Here is a 19,646-nt window from a genome sequence, read left to right on the forward strand (position 1 = left end):
ACAAAGCAAGAGACTCAAGAACTCGAAAGGCGAGGCTCACTGAGCCGTTTATCCCTCTGCCCTTCAATTAACCCCACGTGTTTAACGGCCTGCACAATAAACTACCTACCAACCCCTTGCCAACCTGGCACCTGTACATAATTCTTTGGCTTCACAATTTAGATTAAGTAATACCTACACCTTAATCCTATAATCCTGTGAATATATTCCCCCATCTATGAAAGTTTGTAAGCCAACCACTTCATGCCATTATCCCCCCAATTCTGAGTATCCAATTTATATACAGCCCAGTTCTCTGAGAAGACAATCATATTTTTCGACATGAAGAGTCTGCGTTCTACTTTGAACCTTGTCAAGTCTGCGTCCATAAGCAAAGTCAAATACGGCAGGCCATCCACAAAGTCAGCAATAATATGCACCAGTTCACAGGCTCAAAAATCTCCACCTGGTCAGGTTCTGGTCAACTCAATGTGGGCTGCCTCACTCAGCCTCCACAGGGTGCCCATTAGTCACCTTGCCTTTCCAGGTGACCTCAAACTGTAGCCCGCAGAGGATATTTATCCAGCCTGCTGGGTGTTTTTGCCCCATTTGCATTTTTACTTCAAAATAAGATATGTGCAGTTTGCATAGGAATCTGTTCATAGTTGTTCATAGTTGTTTTTAAAATTACAGTCCGAACCTCCAACGGGTCTGAGGGAACTGCCCCCCTGTTTAAAGTTTGAGGACCCCTGTTTAAAGTTTGAGGACCCCTGCTTTAGACCATGGGTTCTCACCAATACTTAACAAGCCTGTCCCCCTCGTGCTAGCTAGGTCATGAACTTCAGACCAGTCAACCCGCTTTCAACTTCTCTTTTTTCCCCCTGTAAACCAAGTCCACAGGTGTCAGAGGCCAAATGCAACCCATCTCTTATTGCTGCATTTCTCCCACTTCCACTCAACAAGTAGATTCAGGTGGTCACGTAGCAAGCATTTCAGCCTGCCCACAGGCTCTCTTTAAAAATCAGTCCCAAAGAGGAGTTTTCTTCATGGTTCCAGATTTTTCTAGCTTCTGACAAAGACTACTGCTTCCTGAGTACTCCAAAGCACTGGGTGGGGCATAGCTTTTCAAAGCTTTTTTTACAGGCGTGGCCTAAACCCATCTAAAGATCAAAATTTAATGGCTGAAGCAAGTGGGCTTACAAACTTTCTATTTTTATACTTCCCATATTTTCCCAGAAACAACCAAGTAAACAGTGTGGCTTTACCTGACCTCTGGCTAGACAAAGAAGAAAAACTTTCATGAGGGAGAGGTCTACTCTCCATCTTATGATTTGTTTCTCCAGTAGCCCATTCCCAAAGTACCATAATGCATTACTCTGGGTACTTTAGAGGAACAAATCCACAGAAACTCATATATAAGAGACAGTTTTATATAAAGGGTAAGTGTGCATCAAGAAAACATCCCAATCCAATGTTGCCCAAGCCCACAAGTCCAACATTGACCCATATGTCCAACACTGATCCACAAAATCCTCCTCCATCTCAAAAAAAAGACGCAATGACGCCACTTGCAGGTGGAAAGCCAAGTCAGTGAATGTGTAAACATCTCAGCGCTGGTAGGGGTCTCCACATGGGTACTCCAGCACCCAGGGCTGCTTCGGGGTAGTTCCAGGTGGCTTCTCCTTGGGGATGTCTTGCAGGAAGTCAGCCTTGCAACCTGAAGCAGGGAACTACTAAGGCAGCTTCACTCTGGTCCGACCATCAGAAAGCAAGAGATCCGAAACTCGAAAGGTGAGGCTCACTGAGCCATTTATCCCTCCACCCTCCAAGTAACACCACGTGTTTATCGGCCAGCTTGGCATAATAAACTACCTACCTCAGTAAGTAATACTACCTTACCATTGTGTGAGATTGTTTTCATTATCAAATATTTCAAAGAGCTAGGTAACCTACAAAGCTCTTTGAAGGAAAGATGTTGCAATCATTATTATTATTACCCAAAAACAAAGAAAGTGGAATGATACATTATTTTAAAAATCTAAAATCAATATACTAGTATGATTTATAACAAACAACCAATGTTATATAAAGTCTTCTTTCTAGCTTCGTCTAAAGAAGTGTGACTAAGAAGCTATTAACTTAGTGTGTCCTAAATAATTATTTTTCATACCTGGCATAACAAAACACTTCCACGTGTTGAATGGTTCTGTCCTTCCTGCTAAGAACAATGGCTTCTTCATTGTTAAGAATCTGTTCTTGCCATGCCTGGTTTTCATTCACAGAATCATTGAATTCCTAAAGAAAACACAAATAAGAAATTTGCATTAAAAAAGTAATCAAAAGCTGTACTTTTCTGAGATGATTTTTATCCCTCCTATATACAAAGGTTAAATCAAAACAATGGCACTTGTGAAAAGTACTCAGCACCATAAAACAAGGAGGTTCACAATCACTGATCCCTGCTTTATAGTCTGAAAATCAACAAAAACAACACTATATAAAAGTATATAACCTCTTAGCATTAACAGATTTATCATTCATGATTTTGACTATGATCTCAGTGAAGGAGAGCTAGTAGTGTAGTGGGTTATGTGCTAGGCTAACTGCAAAGTCAGCAGTTCTAACACTCAAGCTGCTCCTATGGAAAAAGATGAGGCTGTCTCCTCCTGTAAGGAACTACAGTCCTGGAAGCATTAAGGAGCAGTTAAAACTCCCCCCAATAGAGTTATTATGAATTGGAATAAATTAAATGGTAAGGTGTTTTGGTTTTGAGGTGTGTTTATATGATAGTTACATAATTTCATATCAACTTCATAAGTAAGTGTAGGGGTGGAGTCTAGGCTGTAAATCCGGTCACAGCCTGAAGATGCTTCTGTGCGGACATGGCCTTCTCATGAGGATTCTGGGAACATCCTCTCTTTCTCCCTAGAGGTGGGCCACACACTTTCTCACTGTTGCACCTTCCTGCTGGAAAGCCACTTGGAGACCTGCAAGGAGCCCCACTTTCTGCTTCCCCTTCCTGTTGAAGAGCCACACTCGCAGAGCTGGAATTGCCAAGTGGAGACCCACGCCAGCTCTGAGATGCTTCTACTACCGCTGGATCCACAAGACTTCCCACCAACTTGCCAGTGATCTTCCTGCATTTTGCGTTACTGTATGTGCTGCATGAGTTTGAAGAGGGATTTATGGACTAGTACAGGACTTATGGACTTGACCTGGACTGGACTGGGCTGGGGTGTTTTCTTTTTTTTTTTAATTAATTAATTTATTTATTTTAACAATTTATTGGGGCTGATACAATTCTTTTCACAGTTCATACATATACATACATCAATTGTATAAAGCACATCTGTACAGTCTTTGCCCTAATCATTTTTTTCTCTTTTCTTCTTTTACATTTTATTAGGGACTCATAAAACTCTTACCACAATCCATACATATACATACATCAATTGTATAAAGCACATCCATACATTCCCTGCCCCAGGGGTGTTTTCTTAATATACAATTACTCTTAGATAAAAATTTCTTTCTTATACATATGTATCAATGGATTTGTTTCTCTAGTCAACCCAGCCTAACAGTGTGTGATCTCAATTTAACTTTATTTTTGCTCTTTTTAATCACAGAGAATGAAACAATCTTCACTAAGGGTCGAAAGTAATCCAATAAATTTGAAAGAATTCCTAATTACGTATTGCGTAGAAAATTATATTTTAGCTCAGTATTTGACTACAGGAAATTTTTGAAGATATCAAGATATACTTTTCAAAAATGCCAATGGTCCATTTTTTTAACCTATTTGATAGGTAGTTTTTTCTCTAGGAGAAAAAAACTAATGTATTAAACACACTCAAAAAACAGTGGTGAAATAGTACTACGACGGTGTCATTTGTTTGGGATGTTTAATTTCTGATAATTTCTAAATATAAATATTTTATAAATCTATAATTATTATTTTAAAAATACTTTTAAATGGAGAAAAGTAGTTGAAGACAGCTGTTATTATCAAATATAATGCTATGTACAAATAAACATTTTAAGAAAATTTAAAAGGGAGTTAAAATACAGTAATTTTGTATGTACTGACAAAGGATCACTAGAGTATGAAAAATGACAATGCACGATGTAATGAAATTGAAGAAATAAATGGCATGATTGGTGTGGACTAAAAAAACATTAAAATAAAGGTAGACTTACAACTTTACATTAAAAACAAATAACCCATTGCCAAATATTTTTTTTTAATCTTCATTCACCAAAAGTTTTCTATTCCAACAACCAGGGTATTTTTTACTTCTGAGAACTTAGATGTAATTTTCTAGAAGAACTATTAAATCTATCCATATAGTAGATGATCCTTGTAGTTAGCTCGACAATATCGAGCCTTGAGCATTACTAGGGCTCTGAGGTGATCCTTCTACATATTTCCCAATGATACAATTTTCAAAAGAAAGCATATCAACCTAAATAGATAATTTAGATATAAAAAATCAACTGTCTACAGCATTTACTTTCTTGAATTACTATAAAAAATCATATTTTAGAAACACTGCTTAGTTCTACAACTTCTCATTTTATGTACCCATCATAGCTGAGTTTTTTGCTGCATCTTTGACATCAATGCCTTTGTTATCTATAGAGATACTTTCTATGTTCTACAAACAAGTGAATTAAATTAGTACAACTAGAAAGATTAGTATGGTTCTTGTCACACAGTAAGCATTAAATCTTAGCTATTACTATTCTTCAGCTCTTGGCTACTAAACAAAGATGGATTTTCAACAACCCCAATAAAGTATGGATAGGCTTCAAAAGAATGGGAATTTCATAACACTTCCTTGTGCTCATGAGGAACCTGCACTTGGATCAAGACACAGTTGTGGGAAGGGAATGCTGGATGGTTTAAAGTCAGGAAAGGTGTGCATCAGTGTTGTAGCCTCTCACCATAATTATTCAATCTGTATTCTGAGAAAATAATCAGAGAAGCTATACTACATGGAGAAGAATGCAGTACCAGGATGATTGAAGTAAGAGTTACTAACAATCTTGCTTGTTGAAAGTGTGGACTTGAGGCACTTGCTGATGAAGATAAAGGATTGTAGCCTTCAATAAAGATTATAATTTAATTTAGAGCAAACCAAAATCCTCACAAATGGACCAAGAAGTAAGATCATGATAAGCAGAGAAAAGACTGAAGGCTACAATCTAGTGATCAAGATAGACGGAGAAGTAACAGTCTTACAAGACAAGGAAAAACTCAAAGAATATGTTAGAAGAAACCCAGAACTACAAAAGATGCTTCCCAACCCAGTATGGGCAGAAGAATAACACCCACCAAGCACAAATAAGAGACCACCACATAAAACAACCTCACCCAGAGGGCAAAAAAGAGAAAACAGCCTTCAAGATAGCATTAACTTAAATATAGAAATACTTGAAAGGCTGCTGAAGTAAGCCTTAAAAAAAAAAGGGCAAATGGGGTATAGGGAAAAAGCTACAGTATACAAATATCCCTGGGGTGAGGACCAGGTACTATGGCAGGGACCAGACCAAATACAGGGATACACATGGTAGACAACTATAAAAGGAGGCAGGAAAAGGAAAAAAAATAGTAATAATAAAAAAGAAAAGGATAGAGGGGGCACAGGGTACTAACCCACCCAAGGGGAGGATATTGTTTCTGTCTCAACAGGGAAAGAAGGACCAGACTTCAACTGGATGCTCCAAGATGTGAATGCAACATGCCAGTGTAGAGTAGGGAACCAGTGGAGCGTTCTGGGGGGCCGACGCCAGCCCCAACTATTAAGGGGACATCTGCCCCTACAATCAGAAGAAATTATATCAAAGGATGGCTCTGAATCTACAGCTCTGGAAGAGGGACATATCTGATTGGAGAACACGAGAGCAGAGGAAGGGGGAGGAGGAGAGAGTGGAGCACATCATGGCCCACCAGGCCACGAGGTTGATATTCCCGATTAGAACAGCCAGTCGACAGAGAAAACCACATGGCCGGCCCCACTATGAGGCACGACATCCCTCACAGACCAACACATTGCCCTTCAGGCGACAACACCAAAGACACAGTGAGGGAATTGCACTCGATCGGATCTGCCACACGGAGGCAAAACATTAAGAAGGAGCAACAAAACAGCAAGGGAATGGAGCGGTGAGGTCCCCAGGGAAAGCGGAATGTGGACTTTGGGGCCAGGGCGTGGTGCCCAAACATACTGGACTGGAAAACACTCCTAAAGGGCAACAAACAATCCTTGAACTAACTACAAGCTTTTTTTCTTGTGTTTTATTTTGTTTTTGTCATGGGTTTGTTGTTGTTTTGTTGTATATTGTTGCTTGGCTGTGCTCTGCCTTGTGTTTGTGCATATTACTATCTCCGCAGGTCTGTCTAAATAAGATATGCTGGATGAACAATTGGAGGAGAAAACAACGGAACCAATAGTTCCGTGGGGACATGGGAGACGGGGAGGTGGGGGGAAAGGTAGTGGTATTCATAAACCCAGGGACAAGGGAACAACAAGCGATCCAAATCGGTGATGAAAAGGGTGTGGGAGGCCTGGTTGGCCATGATCAAGGGCAACATAAATAAGAGGAATTGCTGAAACCCTGGTGAGTAGTGAGCATGATAGTGGGACAGGAGGGAAGTCAAAGGAAATAGAGGAAAGAGCTGGGAGGCAGAGGTCAGTTATAGAGGTCTAGATAAAGACATATACATATGCAAAAATATTTATACATGAGGATGCGGAAATAGATCTATGTACATATATTTATAAGGTTAGTATTAAGGCAGCAGAGGGACATTGGACCTCCACTCAAGTACTCCCTCAATGCAAGAATACTTTCTTCTATTGAATTGGCATTCTGTGATGCTCACCTTCCCAACACAACTGCTGAAGACAAAGTGGGTGAACAACTAAATATGGTGAAGAAAGCTGATGGTGCCCGGCTATCAAAAGAGATAGCATCTGGGGTCTTAAAGGCTTGAAGGTAAACAAGCGGCCATCTGGCACAGAAGCAACAAAGCCCACATGGATGAAGCACACCAGCCTGTGTGATCACAAGGTGTCGAGGCATCACATATCAGCCATCATCAGAACAAAAATCTTACCATAATGAATGAGCCGGGGAGTGCAGAGTGGAGACCCAAAACCCATTTGTAGGCTACTGGACATCCCCTTACAGAAGGGTCGTGGGGAGGAGATGAGACAGTCAGGGTGCAACGTAGCAACGTTAAAAATTACAACTTTCCTCTAGTTCCTAAATGTTTCCTTCCCCCACCCCACCCCCCACTGTCATGATCCGAATCCTACCTTGCAAGCCTGACTAGACCAGAGGAGGTACACTGGTACAGATGAGAACTGGAAACACAGGGAAGCCAGGGCGGATGATTCCCTCAGGACCAGTGGAGTGAGTGGCGATACTGGGAGGGCATATGGAGGGTGGCTTGGAAAGGAGAAACCTATTTCAAGGACCTGCATTTGACCTCCTCCCTGGGGGACATACAACAGAAAAGTAGGGGAAGGGAGATGTGGGACAAAGCCAGATATGACAAAATAATAATTTATAAATTTTCAAGGGTTCATGAGGAAGGAGAGATTGGGGAGGGAGGGGAAAAAATGAGGCCCAGATTCCAGAGGCTTGGGTGGAGCGCAACAGTTTTGAGAATGATGAGGGCAACGAATGTACGGATGTGCTTTACATAATTAATGTATGTGTGAATCGAGATGGGTGGTGTATGAGTCCCAAATAAAATAATTTTTTTTTAAAAGAAGAAGTGGGGTAAAGTGGGAAGATGCCATTATATTTTAATTCATTTTTTTCTACACTTAAAAAATCCCCTCATATTATACTTAACCTTAAATAATACATTGTTTAATGGTACTTTTAAAATATTATATGCCATCTATATAAAAAAAGGAAGAAAATGTTCTGAAACCGACTGTGGTAGCAATTGTACAATACCGTTTTATGTGACTGAAGGAATGTTATAAGTAAGAGCTCCCAATAAAAAAATAATAATAATAAAAAGATCTTACTTTTTAAAAGAAAAACAGAAAATGTATATTAGATTTCTTTCCATACTTTTTCATTATACTTATTGATTTTATCAAGTGACCTCTATGAACACACCAAGAAAACTAATGACAAACATAATTCTTAAGTATGTGTCTTCCTAAAGTCACTGTCTTCACTTTAAAAATAAACTAACAGAAAGAGCAATTAATAATATATGTGAGACAGCCTACGACTACACTATTTTGCTGAGACACAATATTGGGGGAAATGTTTGCCTTATAATCAAATGTATACAATTTACAACCTATCTAATAATACAAAAAGGAGCTCTGGTGGCATAGTGGATTATGCATTGAGCTGCTAACACAAGCTTGAACTCACTAGCCACTCTGCAAGAGTACTGTAAAGACTTAACGTCTTGGAAACCCAAAGGAGTCGTTCCAAAATATGACTGCAAGAAAGCTGTGACTTTAATAAAGTGAATGAAGTAAGTTTCAAGAAATTCATTTGCTGAAAAAGCTAGATGTAAAACAAGATGGAACAGCTGCAATCTCTATTAACAATTGAAAAGTAAATGTACAAAATATGAATTTAGGAAAATTGTTAGCCTTCAAAATATGATATGGAATGTATATAGATCGATATCCTAGCATCAGTGAGCTGAAATGGTCTCATTCAAATTCTTACAGCCATTGAGCTAATACCAACTCACAGCAACCCTAAAGGACAGGGTAGAACTGCCCCTGTGAGTCTCTGAGATTTTAACTCTTTAATGAGAATAGAAAGTCCCATCTTTCTCCTACAGACTGGTAGTGGCTAATTTGAACTGACAATTACATGGTTTCCTACTCCTAAAATGGCAAATTGAAAAGTAATGGTGTCATATTCATTATCGAAAAGAACATTTCAAGATCTATCTGAAAGTACAATGCTGTCTTTGATGGGATAATGCCCATACCACAACAAGAAGACCTGATAATAGGATTGTTATTCAAATTTACACAGCAACCACTAAAGTCCATGATGAAGAAATTAAAGAACGCTGCCAACTTTTTCATTCTACAATTTATCAAGAAGAACTGGCCAATACTAGTGATTGGAATGTCAAAGTTGGAAACAAAAACTTAGCATTGGTAGCTAGAAAATATGGCCTTAATGATAAAAACAACTACAGAGACTGTATGATAATATTTTGAAAGAGAAACAGCTTATCCCTTGAAAATATCTGCTTTTAACAACATAAGCAGTGACTACATACATGGGCCTCACCTGATGAAACACACAGGAATCAAATCAACTGTATTTGTAGAGAGAACCGAAAATATCATCAGTCAACCAAGGTTTGCCAACTACAGAACAGGCCATCAAATGTTCCTGGGCAAGTTCAAGTTGAAGCTGAAGAAAATTAAAACAGGTCCACCAGAGCCATGGTACTTCTTGAACAAATCCCACCAACATTTAAAGATTAACTCACAAACATACTTGATGCACTGAATATTAATGACCAACATACCCAAGAGTCGAGGGATGACATTAAGGATGCAAACATTTATTTCAAAGACAGGAAACAAAGAAAAGGCCAAAATGGATGTCAGAAGAGATTCTGAAACCTGCTCTGGAACATGGAGCAGCTGAAGAACATAGGAAAAAAATGAGATGACATAAAGATGCTAAACTGACAATTTCACAGACTGGCTTGACAGGACAAGTAAAGGGTTATAATGAAGTGTACAAGGACTTGGAGTTATAAAACTGAAAGGGAAGCACAGACAAAGTATTTCTTAAGTCAAGACACGTAAAGCACAACGTAAAGCCCTGAGTAGCAATATCGGAGGCTTCCATAAGCAAGATATTGAATGATGCTGAAGCATAAAGGGAAGGTAGAAGTTATAGAACTAAAAAAAATGGTGGACATAGAACAACTTTAAGGAGGAGCACGTAATCAAAAACAAATGATACTGAAGAAGTCCAAACTGCGCTGAAGGCACTGGTGAAAAGCATGTCTCCAAACATTGATGGAATACTAATTAAAATGTTTCAACAGGCCAATTCAGCTCTGGAAACACGAGTCTATGCCATAAATTTGGAAGAAAGCTACCTGAAATTTGGAAGGAACCAACATTAAGAGATTTATATCTGCACCAATTTTAAAGAAAGGTGATACAACAATACTACTCCCAAACAATGTCATTAATATCCCACACAAGTAGAGTTTGTAGGTGATAATTCACAAATAGTTTCATCAGTACATGGAAAATGAACTGCCTAAAATTCAAGAATGTAGACTGAGGGATAGCTTTGTTGACAGGATAAATCCTAAATGAAAGCACAGAATATCAGACTATTGCTCTATCAATGGTACAAAAATATTCAACTATGTGGACCATAAAAAATAATGAATGACATTGCAAAGAATAGAATTTCCAGAATACTTAATTGTGCTCATACATAACCTGGAAGTGGAACAAGCAGCAGTTGCTCCTAACAGAACAAAGGGATGCTGTAGGATTTAAAATGGGAAATGTATCTTTTCACCTTATTTACCATATAGCAGGGGTCCTCAAACTTTTTAAATAGGGGGCCAGTTCACTGTCCCTCAGACTCGCTGGTTTAAAAAAAAAAACTATGAACAAATTCCTATGCACACACTGCACATATCTTATTTTGAAGTAAAAAAACAAACAGGGTAAAAACACCCAGCGGGCCAGATAAATGTTCTTGGCGGGCCGCATGTGGCCCACGGGCCATAGTTTGAGGGTGCCTGTACTAGAGTATAAGTCGACCTGAATATGAGCCGGGACACGTAATTTTACCACAAAAACTGCATTTAAAATGTGCTGAAACAGCCGTTTGCCTTGGAGAGAGCCTGGAAACAAAATGGGTCACCAGCAGCTCTCCTGGAGCCACCCGCGAAAATTCAGCCAGGCTTCCAGTTCTTGCCACGTGTGCTCAAACGGCACGGTCTGATCCGGAAATACAGCCTCAATATGTACTGTCAATGTTTCCGTCATTACAAGAAGGATTTCAGCTTCATCAAGCTGGACTAAGTTAGCTTTGGATAGGCAATCCAACACTGCTACCCAAAAGAAGAAACAATGCCAACTATGTGTACATAAAATTTTTTAAATTCATCTGAAAAAAATGTGCTGAAACAAAGAAGACCATGTTGCTGGCCCCACTATGAGATACAACATTCCTCACTGACCCATAGCCCTACTGGGGACAACACTGGAGACACAGTGTCAGGGCTGCGCCCTATCTGACCCCACCACACCAAGGCAAAACAGGGCGTGCAACAGAAGAGCAAGGGGAACAGAGCAAGGAAATCCCAAGGGAGTACCAGAAATAGACTTTGGGGACAGGGCCTGGCACCCCATCAGACTCAACCGGAAAACACTCCTAAAGGTCAACAAACAGACCTTAAACTATTTACTTTTCTTGTCATTGGTTTTTTTTTTGTTGTTGTTGTTGTTGTCATTTTCTTTTATTTTGTCGCTTTGTTTTTCACTTCTCTGTCTTGGTTGTTTGTGCATATTATTATCTCTGCAAGTCTATCTAAATAAGATAGGCTGCAAAAAACAGTCTGGAGGAGAAAACAACAGACAGATGGTTCTGAGGGGACATGGGAGAGGGGGAGGAAGAGGAAAGGAGTGGTGTTTATCAATGTAGTGATAAGAGAACAACAAGTGACCCAAAATCAGTGGCAAGGAGTGGGTAGGAGGCCTGGTAGGGATTGATCAAGGGCAATGTAACCAAGACAAATTACTGAAACCCATATGAAGACTGAGTGCGATAGTGGGACAACAGGAAAGTAAAAGAAAATAAAGGAAAGAACTAGGAGGCAAAGGGCATTTATAGAGGTCTAAATACAGGCATGTACATATGTAAATATATTAATAGGTTATGATGATAGGAAAATAGATCTATGTGCATATATTTAAAGGTTTAGTATTAAGGTAGCAGATGGACATTGGGCCTCCACTCAAGTACTCCCTCAATGCAAGAACACTTTGTTCTATTAAATTGGCATTCCATGATGCTCACCTTCCCAACACGATCACTGAAGAAAAATGTGTGCATGAGCTTATGTAGTGAAGAAAGTTGATGGTGCCTGGCTAACAAATGACATAGTGTCTGGGGTCTTAAAGACTTGAAGGTAAACAAGTGGCCATCTAGCTCAGAAGCAACAAAGTTCACATGGAAGAAGCACACCAACCTGTATGATCATGATGTGTTGAAGGGATGAGGTATCAGTCATCAAAGAACAAAAAATCGTATCATTGTGAATGGGGGGGAGTGGGGAGTGGGGACCCAAAGCCCATCTGTAGGCAACTGGATATCACCTTACAGAAGGGTCATGGGGAGAAGACGAGCCAGTCAGGGTGCAACGTAGCAACGTTCAAAAATACAACTTTCCTCTAGTTCTTAAATGCTTCCTCCCTGCCCCACTATCATGATTCCGATTCTACCTTACAAATCCGGCTAGACCAGTGGATGTACACTGGCACAGATAGGAACCAAAAACAAAGGAAATCCAGAACAGATGATCCCTTCAGGACCAGTGTTGTGAGTTGCAATACAAGGAGGGTAGAGGGAAGGTGGGGTAGAAAGGGGGAGCTGATTATAAGGATCTACAAATAATCTCCTCCCTGGGGGACAGACAACAGAAAAGTGGGTGAAGAGAGATATCGTAAGATATGACAGGGAGACAGTATAAGATATGACAAAATAATAACAATTTATAAATTATCAAGGGTTCATGTGGGAGGGGGGAGCAGTGAGGGTGGGGAAAAAATTAGGGCCTGATACCAAGGGCTCAAGTAGAAAGCCAATGTTTTGAGACTGATGAGGGTAATAAATATACAAATGGGCTTGACACATAATGGATGGATGGATTGTGATAAGAGTTGTACGAGTCCCCAATAAAATAATTTTTAATGTGCTGAAAAATTCAGCTTATGCATGAGAATACACGGTATTCAATTTTTGTGCTAACCACATAATCTAAGATTGGAGGAACACTAATTAACAATCTTTGATGTGCAGCTGACACAACCTTGCTTGAAAAAAGCAAGGATTAAGAGTCCTTGATGAAAATCAAAAGTCACAGACTCCAGTATGGATTGTACCTCAACATAGAGAAAACAAAATTCGTCACAAGTGGCCCAAGACAAGATCATGATAAACGCAGAAAAATTGAAGTTATCAAAGATTTCATTTTACTTGGATTTGCAATTAACGCTCCGAGAGGCAGTCAGTAATTAAAGGTTGTATTGGAATGGCCAAATCTGCTGCTCGAGACCTCTTTAAAGTGTTTAAGGACAAATAAGTCATTTTGAAGACTACGCCACACCTGGCCCAAGCCATGGCATTCTCAATCATCTAAAATTCAACTGACTGGTAAATAATGAATGAGAAGATCCATGAACTGATGCACTGGAATTATGGTGTTGGCAAAGAACAATGACAAAGTACTGTGAACTGCCCCAGATACCATCAGAATGCTACTTAGAAACAAGGTTGGAATACTTTGTCTCTATTATCAAGAGGGGCCTGTCCCTGGAGAAGATGATCGTGCTTGCTAAGGTAGAAGGTCAGCAAGAAAAAGAGGAAAACACAATGAGATAGGCTAGCACAATGGCTCCAACAAGGAGCTTAAACATAGCAATGATGGGAGAATGAATAGTACAGGACCAGACAGCGTTCTGTTCTGTTGTGTACAGGGTTGCTAGGCGCCGTATCTAACTAAAAGGCACATAACAAAAACAAACATTATGAAGACATTGGAAAATCATTAGTTGCAAAGATAATTGTCCATAATAGTTTTATAATAAGGGAATAGACAAGGTATCAATTTTGTATGACAGGGGGTTTCTTCCATACTGTTATTATATGACACAAAATACAACACAGTAAATTAAAAGGTAAAAACTTTACCTGGTATTCCTTTATCCAGGACAGTAGTCCTGAAAAGCTAAAGCTGGCCCAGTTTCCTCCATAGTAGCTTCGCCTGTAACAATACAAAATGAAAGTGAAAAAAGTAAAAGGACATCAGACCAAGTCACAAATCTTCCCAGTAGTGGTACTTCTGAACTCAAAAGAGCACACAAGGGTATGTACAGCTGGGGGAAGTAGTAGACTGAAATGAAAGAAGACTTCTCCAATTTTAAATAGCACTTTTCATAAGGGGTAACTCTATAGAGGGAGTTTGAAAAAGCACATGGAGCTCCCTAGAGCATTCTCAGCTCATCACATAATACTGGTAATGTGATGGCGAACATCTGGGTATACACGCTGAGTGTATAACATGAATCATGAACATATGATTCTTAGATTAAAAAATGATTTGGAAGAAAACTTTGATAGATTTCAGATAAAGCCAATGAATATAGCTAACTTTTCTATGTGCTAGATCCACCACCATCATCTGTAAATTCTTCCCCCACAGAATGTGTGTGGATGAGTGTGTACGTGTGCATGTGTGTATACACACACTACATAATTGGCTACTTTAGATTTAGTAAGGAGTTCTGATAGCACTGTGGACTAGGCATTGAGCTACTCACTAACCATAGGATCAATAGTCCAAACCCTCCAGCCTTTCTGAGGAAGAAAGTGTCTGTTGTAAACATTTAGAGTACTGGATACCCTAAAAGGGTCACTCACTATGAGTCAGAATTGGCCAGATAGTATGGGTTGGGTTGGGCTTAGATTTGGTGAAATGCCCAGTGTCATTCTGAGGCTTCAGAACCAAATATACATGCAGATCTTGGAAAAGCATTTTTCGCATTAAGGTATTTGTGGTATTATGAATAAAATTCCTAATGATAACTGGATGAGTTGTTCTTCACTCCAAAGTCATGAAAAGATCGGTTTTAGAGAACTGAGAAGTTCTCCCACTAGAATTAGATAAACCTTATGGGATCTGAATATGTTATTAACTTCATTAAGTAGGAGAGGTGTGACTATTAGAACTCTTTAAATCATGTACTGTATATTAGGCAATATTTGCAGAGTTACTCACATTTATTGACTGTGCTTGATGGATCCCTAAGTACACCTAATACTACCTATGGCATCTACTTTACTTCTGGGGTGAGGAAAAATTCTCAGTTTAATTTGTTTTATATTTATATCTTTCTCTAATAAATTATCTTAAATAGAAAAATATTTAAATGAAATTATAAATTTTTAAAATCATTTTATTGGGGGCTCGTACAACTCTTATCACAACACATACATATATCTATTGTGTCAAGCACATTTGTACATTTGTTGCCATCATCATTCTCAAAACTTTTACTTTCTACTTGAGCCCTTGATAACAGCTCCTCATTTTTCCCCTCCTTCCCCAGGCCCCACCATGAACCCTTGATAATTTCTAAATTACTATTATTATTTTGTCATCTCTTACACTGTCTGACATCTCCCTTTACCAAGTTTTCTGTTGTCTGTCCCCCAGGGTGGAACTAAAATTTTTAATACGGAGCAGACTTGAAAATGTTCAAGAGAAATTCTATTATCTTGTAATTCCGTTTCCATGAACTTTTTGAAGATAATTGCCCACTCAGAATGTTACTAAATAGGCTATCAAACCTCTAATATATTTCACTTCAATCAACGTGATGTGGGCCTGAAGAATAAGATTTTAGGATTTTACCTTTGCTTTAACAAAGGCAATCGCTAAATCAAACACCTGTGAAACCAGGTTTGTCAGTATAGATCATTATTTTACTGACAGCTTGCTACTTCTCCAAACAATGCAAATGTATGTACACAAAGCAATACAATGGCTTTTTGGGGTTTTATCAGATTTCATTTTTTAAAAAGGTAGACATAATTTGAGCTCCAGTAGCAATTCCAAACAGACAGCACTTGCTAACATCTTGATACCAGGTACAGAAAGCTGTATCTCTTGGGTTACAGAAAACTGTGAAAAGAAATGATGCACACTGACAGGCAGAAAAGGAATTGGAGAGAAATGTTAGAATTTGTGGTTTGTTCACGTAACTTATACCTTCTTATATCCTTTGAGAATAGTTCACTTGTGCTATCCCTTCCCCTCCTCTAAATATAAAACTTATCAAAACTAGAAAATTTCTTGATTGTTGGAGAGGGGAAAGCCTGTAATCACCATCTCAATATATGTATTTTCTGAAGACAATCAGATATATATATATATTTTAGAAAACTGACTTATAAGTCAACTGTTAGACTCTAGTGCTTTCATTGTTTTATTTATTGTTATTGGCACCATTACTGGTTTCAGAGGCTTGAAAACAAATACACAGAATAGCTGAAAGATTTATATTGTTCAGACTTAGCTAAACATGTCATCTCTAGAAAAACTGTGGTTTTATTTGGCACTCTTGTAAAAACTCAAATATTTTAAACATTTGGTAAGTTGGAGCTTGCACATTTGAACTAGTAGCATGCGTTCCAGAATAACATCTGAAGTTACCAAACTTCTTGTAATTCTTTCAATAGAATAAATATTTTGAAAAAGTTCTCTTTTGTTTGGGCACTTTATTGTGAATTAAAGTAAAATAAACAAAGATGAAGTTATTATTTTAGTTTACACCCTTGTAAATACAATTTTATAATAAAAATGTGTACTTTTATACTTATTAAAATACTGTACACTGCTGACCATTCCCTTGAAGAAATCTTAGTATTATGTTAACATTTCTTTTAAAATATTTTTAATTCACCATCAGGTCATAAATAAGTAGAACTGATAAATGGTTGAAAGTATCAAGATCCAAGTAAGTTTTTATAAATACATACACCAACTTACAAACAATAAATCTATATAATAAAGCCAACATTGGAAGTAGGCACATGGTTTTTTAGGACACACAAAGCAATAAAAAGTATCAATAACTTAGACTTTCCCAAAATGAAAATTATCTCCTGCAAAATACATACAGAGAAGCCTAAATACAGATATGTACATATGTAAATATATTTATGATTATGGGGGCAATAGACTTATGTGCATATATTTATAGGTTCAGTAGTAGGGTAGCAGATGGACATTGGGCCTCCTCATGCATACTCCCCCAATACAATAGCACCTTGCCCTGCTAAACGGTGATTGCATGATACCCACCTTCCCTACATGATCACTGAAGACAGACGTGTGTGTAAGCAAACATGGTGAAGAAAGCTGATGGTGCCCGGCTATCAAAAAGATATAGCGTCTGGGGTCTTACAGGCTTGAAGGCAAATAAGTGGCCATCTAGCTCAGAAGCAACAAAGCCCACAGAGAAGAAGCACACAGCCTAAGTGAATACAAGGTGTTGAATGGACCATGTAGCAGACACCAAGGAACAAAAACAATCATTGTATGATCACCTTCCTCACATAATCGCTGAAGACGAAAGTGTGCATAAGCAAGTGGGGTGAAGAAGGCTGATGGTGCCCGGCTACTGAGAGATATAGCGTCTGGGGACTTAAAGGCTTGAAAGCAAACAAACGGCCATCTAGCCCAGAAGCAACAAAGCTCACACAGAAGCAGCACACCAACATAGGTGATCCTGAAGGGCAGAGGAGACCAGGTCTCAAACAACAAAGGCGGGGTGGTGGTGGTGGTGGTGGGAATCCCATCACCGTGAATGAGGGTGAGTGCATGATGGGGACCCATTGCCCATCTGTAGACAGCTGGACATCCCTTCCAGAGGGTAGTGAGGAGGAGATGAGTCATTCAGGGTTCAGTGTAGCAACAATGAAACTCAAAACTTTCCTCTAGTTCCTGAACGCTTCCTCCCTTCCCAATTATCATGACCCCAATTCTACCTTGCAGACCTGGTTAGACCAGAGGATGTACAGCAGTGCAGTAGGGATCTGGAAACACAGGGAATCTAGGATGGACGAAACCCTCAATACCCGCGGTAGGAGTGGCGACACCAGGAGGGAAAGGGGTGTAGAAAGGGAGAACCGATCTTGGAGATCTATGTGTAACCTCCTCTCTGGGAGATGGGCAATGGGAAGGTGGGTGAGGGGAGACGCCGGGCAGTGTAAGATAAGATATAATAATTATTTATAAACTATTAAGGGACCAGGGGGAAGGGGAGAGCAGGGAGGGAGGGGGAGAGGGAAAAAAAGGGAAACCGAGCTGATTCCAGGAACCCAAGTGGAAGGTGAATTATGAGAATGACGAGTGCAACGAATGTATAAGGGTGCTTTGCTCATTTGATGTATGTATGGATTGTGATAAGAGTTATATGAGCCCCCCAAAAAAGATTTATTAATAAAAAAAGAAAATCATCTCCTTAAAATATATTATTTTTAAAAAGTGGATACACAAGCTGCAAACAGGGAAAAATATTCATAAAACATATCTGACAAAAATCTGGTATCCCAAATATATAATGAACTATTTTATTTCACCAATAAAATAAATATTCAAGTTTTTAAATGAGCTAAAATGTTGAGCAGATACTTCACAAAGAATGGTATACTAATGGCTAAGAAGCACATGAAAAGATGCTCTACATCATTAGATATGAATTTTATGACATGGCTACACTGTCACCAAAATCACTAAAATTAAAGACTGACAATACCACGTGTTGGAGTTAATAGTTAAAACTCTCATACATTTATGAGAATATAAACTGATAAACACCCTGCAAAATGTCTGAGAGTTTCTCGCAATCTCATACAAAACTACACATACACGTACTCTATGACCCAGTACATCAATTCCTAGTTATTTCCACACACAAAAATACATGTTCACAAAAGTTACACACGGGTTCTAAAATTGATTGTGGTGATGATTGTACTATTGAACTGTATGGGTTGTGAAGTATATGCCAATAAAATGGTTTAAAACAGCACTCCTCAACCTGTGAGTCATGACCCCGTGGGGGCTCGAACAACCCTTTCACAGGGATCAGCGGATTCGTAACAGTAGCAAAATTACAGTGATGAAGTAGCAATGAAAATAATGTTATGGTTGGCAGGGTCAGCACAACATGAGGAAGTGTATGAAAGGGCCGTGGCCTTAACAAGGTAGAGACCCACTGGTTTCAAAGAAAGAGTTGCACAGTTCTTTTCAGAGTAGCCTTATTCCTAATAGCTCCAAGTAGCCTGGAACTGCTAACAATTCAGAAATCCATTAACAGAACAGATATGGAACTGTCACATAATAGATGTGCTTCAATATGACAAAGAATAAACAACAAAACTATTATAAGTGAAAGAAGACTTTTCCAGATAGAGTACATATGCTATAACTTTATTTATATGGACTTCTAGAATAAACTAAACTAATTAATCTATGGTTGAAAAAATATCAGAATAGTGGTTTCCTATACATGTAGAGGTAGGAGAAATTGACTGTGAAGGGTCATAACAGAACTTTCTGAACTAATAATTCTTTATCTTGATAAGGTTATAAGTCACAAAAGTGTATGTATTTGTCAAGACTTCTCCAATGATACACCTAAGGTCTGTAAATTTGACTGTCTATAATTTTTCGGGGAAAAAACAACAACTAACTATACATAGAACCCTAATTAATGATTTCACAGTGAAGTATTTCAAAATGAATTTATTGGATATGTGCAACTTTGAAATGCATAAAATAGTAAGATACAATGGTAGGTAGATAAAAGGATAGATGTATA

The 19,646-nt window shown here is 38.7% G+C and overlaps 1 protein-coding gene and 1 pseudogene across 2 annotated transcripts in view; one reads left to right on the plus strand and one right to left on the minus strand.

Moving 5' to 3' along the window:
- Nucleotides 1-19,646, minus strand: part of CHM (CHM Rab escort protein) — a 216,316-nt gene that overhangs the window by 166,726 nt on the left and 29,944 nt on the right. For both annotated transcript variants that reach the window (XM_075538794.1, XM_075538795.1), the window contains 2 exons: nt 13,948-14,020; nt 2,150-2,274 (listed from right to left, as the gene is read on the minus strand). In XM_075538794.1, the coding sequence (XP_075394909.1) occupies nt 2,150-2,274; nt 13,948-14,020 (198 nt within the window). The remainder of the gene's footprint in view (nt 1-2,149; nt 2,275-13,947; nt 14,021-19,646) is intronic.
- Nucleotides 10,888-11,057, plus strand: LOC142434877 (small ribosomal subunit protein uS14-like; annotated as a pseudogene).

The sequence above is a fragment of the Tenrec ecaudatus genome, chromosome X (assembly GCF_050624435.1).
Source record: "Tenrec ecaudatus isolate mTenEca1 chromosome X, mTenEca1.hap1, whole genome shotgun sequence".
Lineage (NCBI taxonomy): Eukaryota > Metazoa > Chordata > Mammalia > Afrosoricida > Tenrecidae > Tenrec > Tenrec ecaudatus.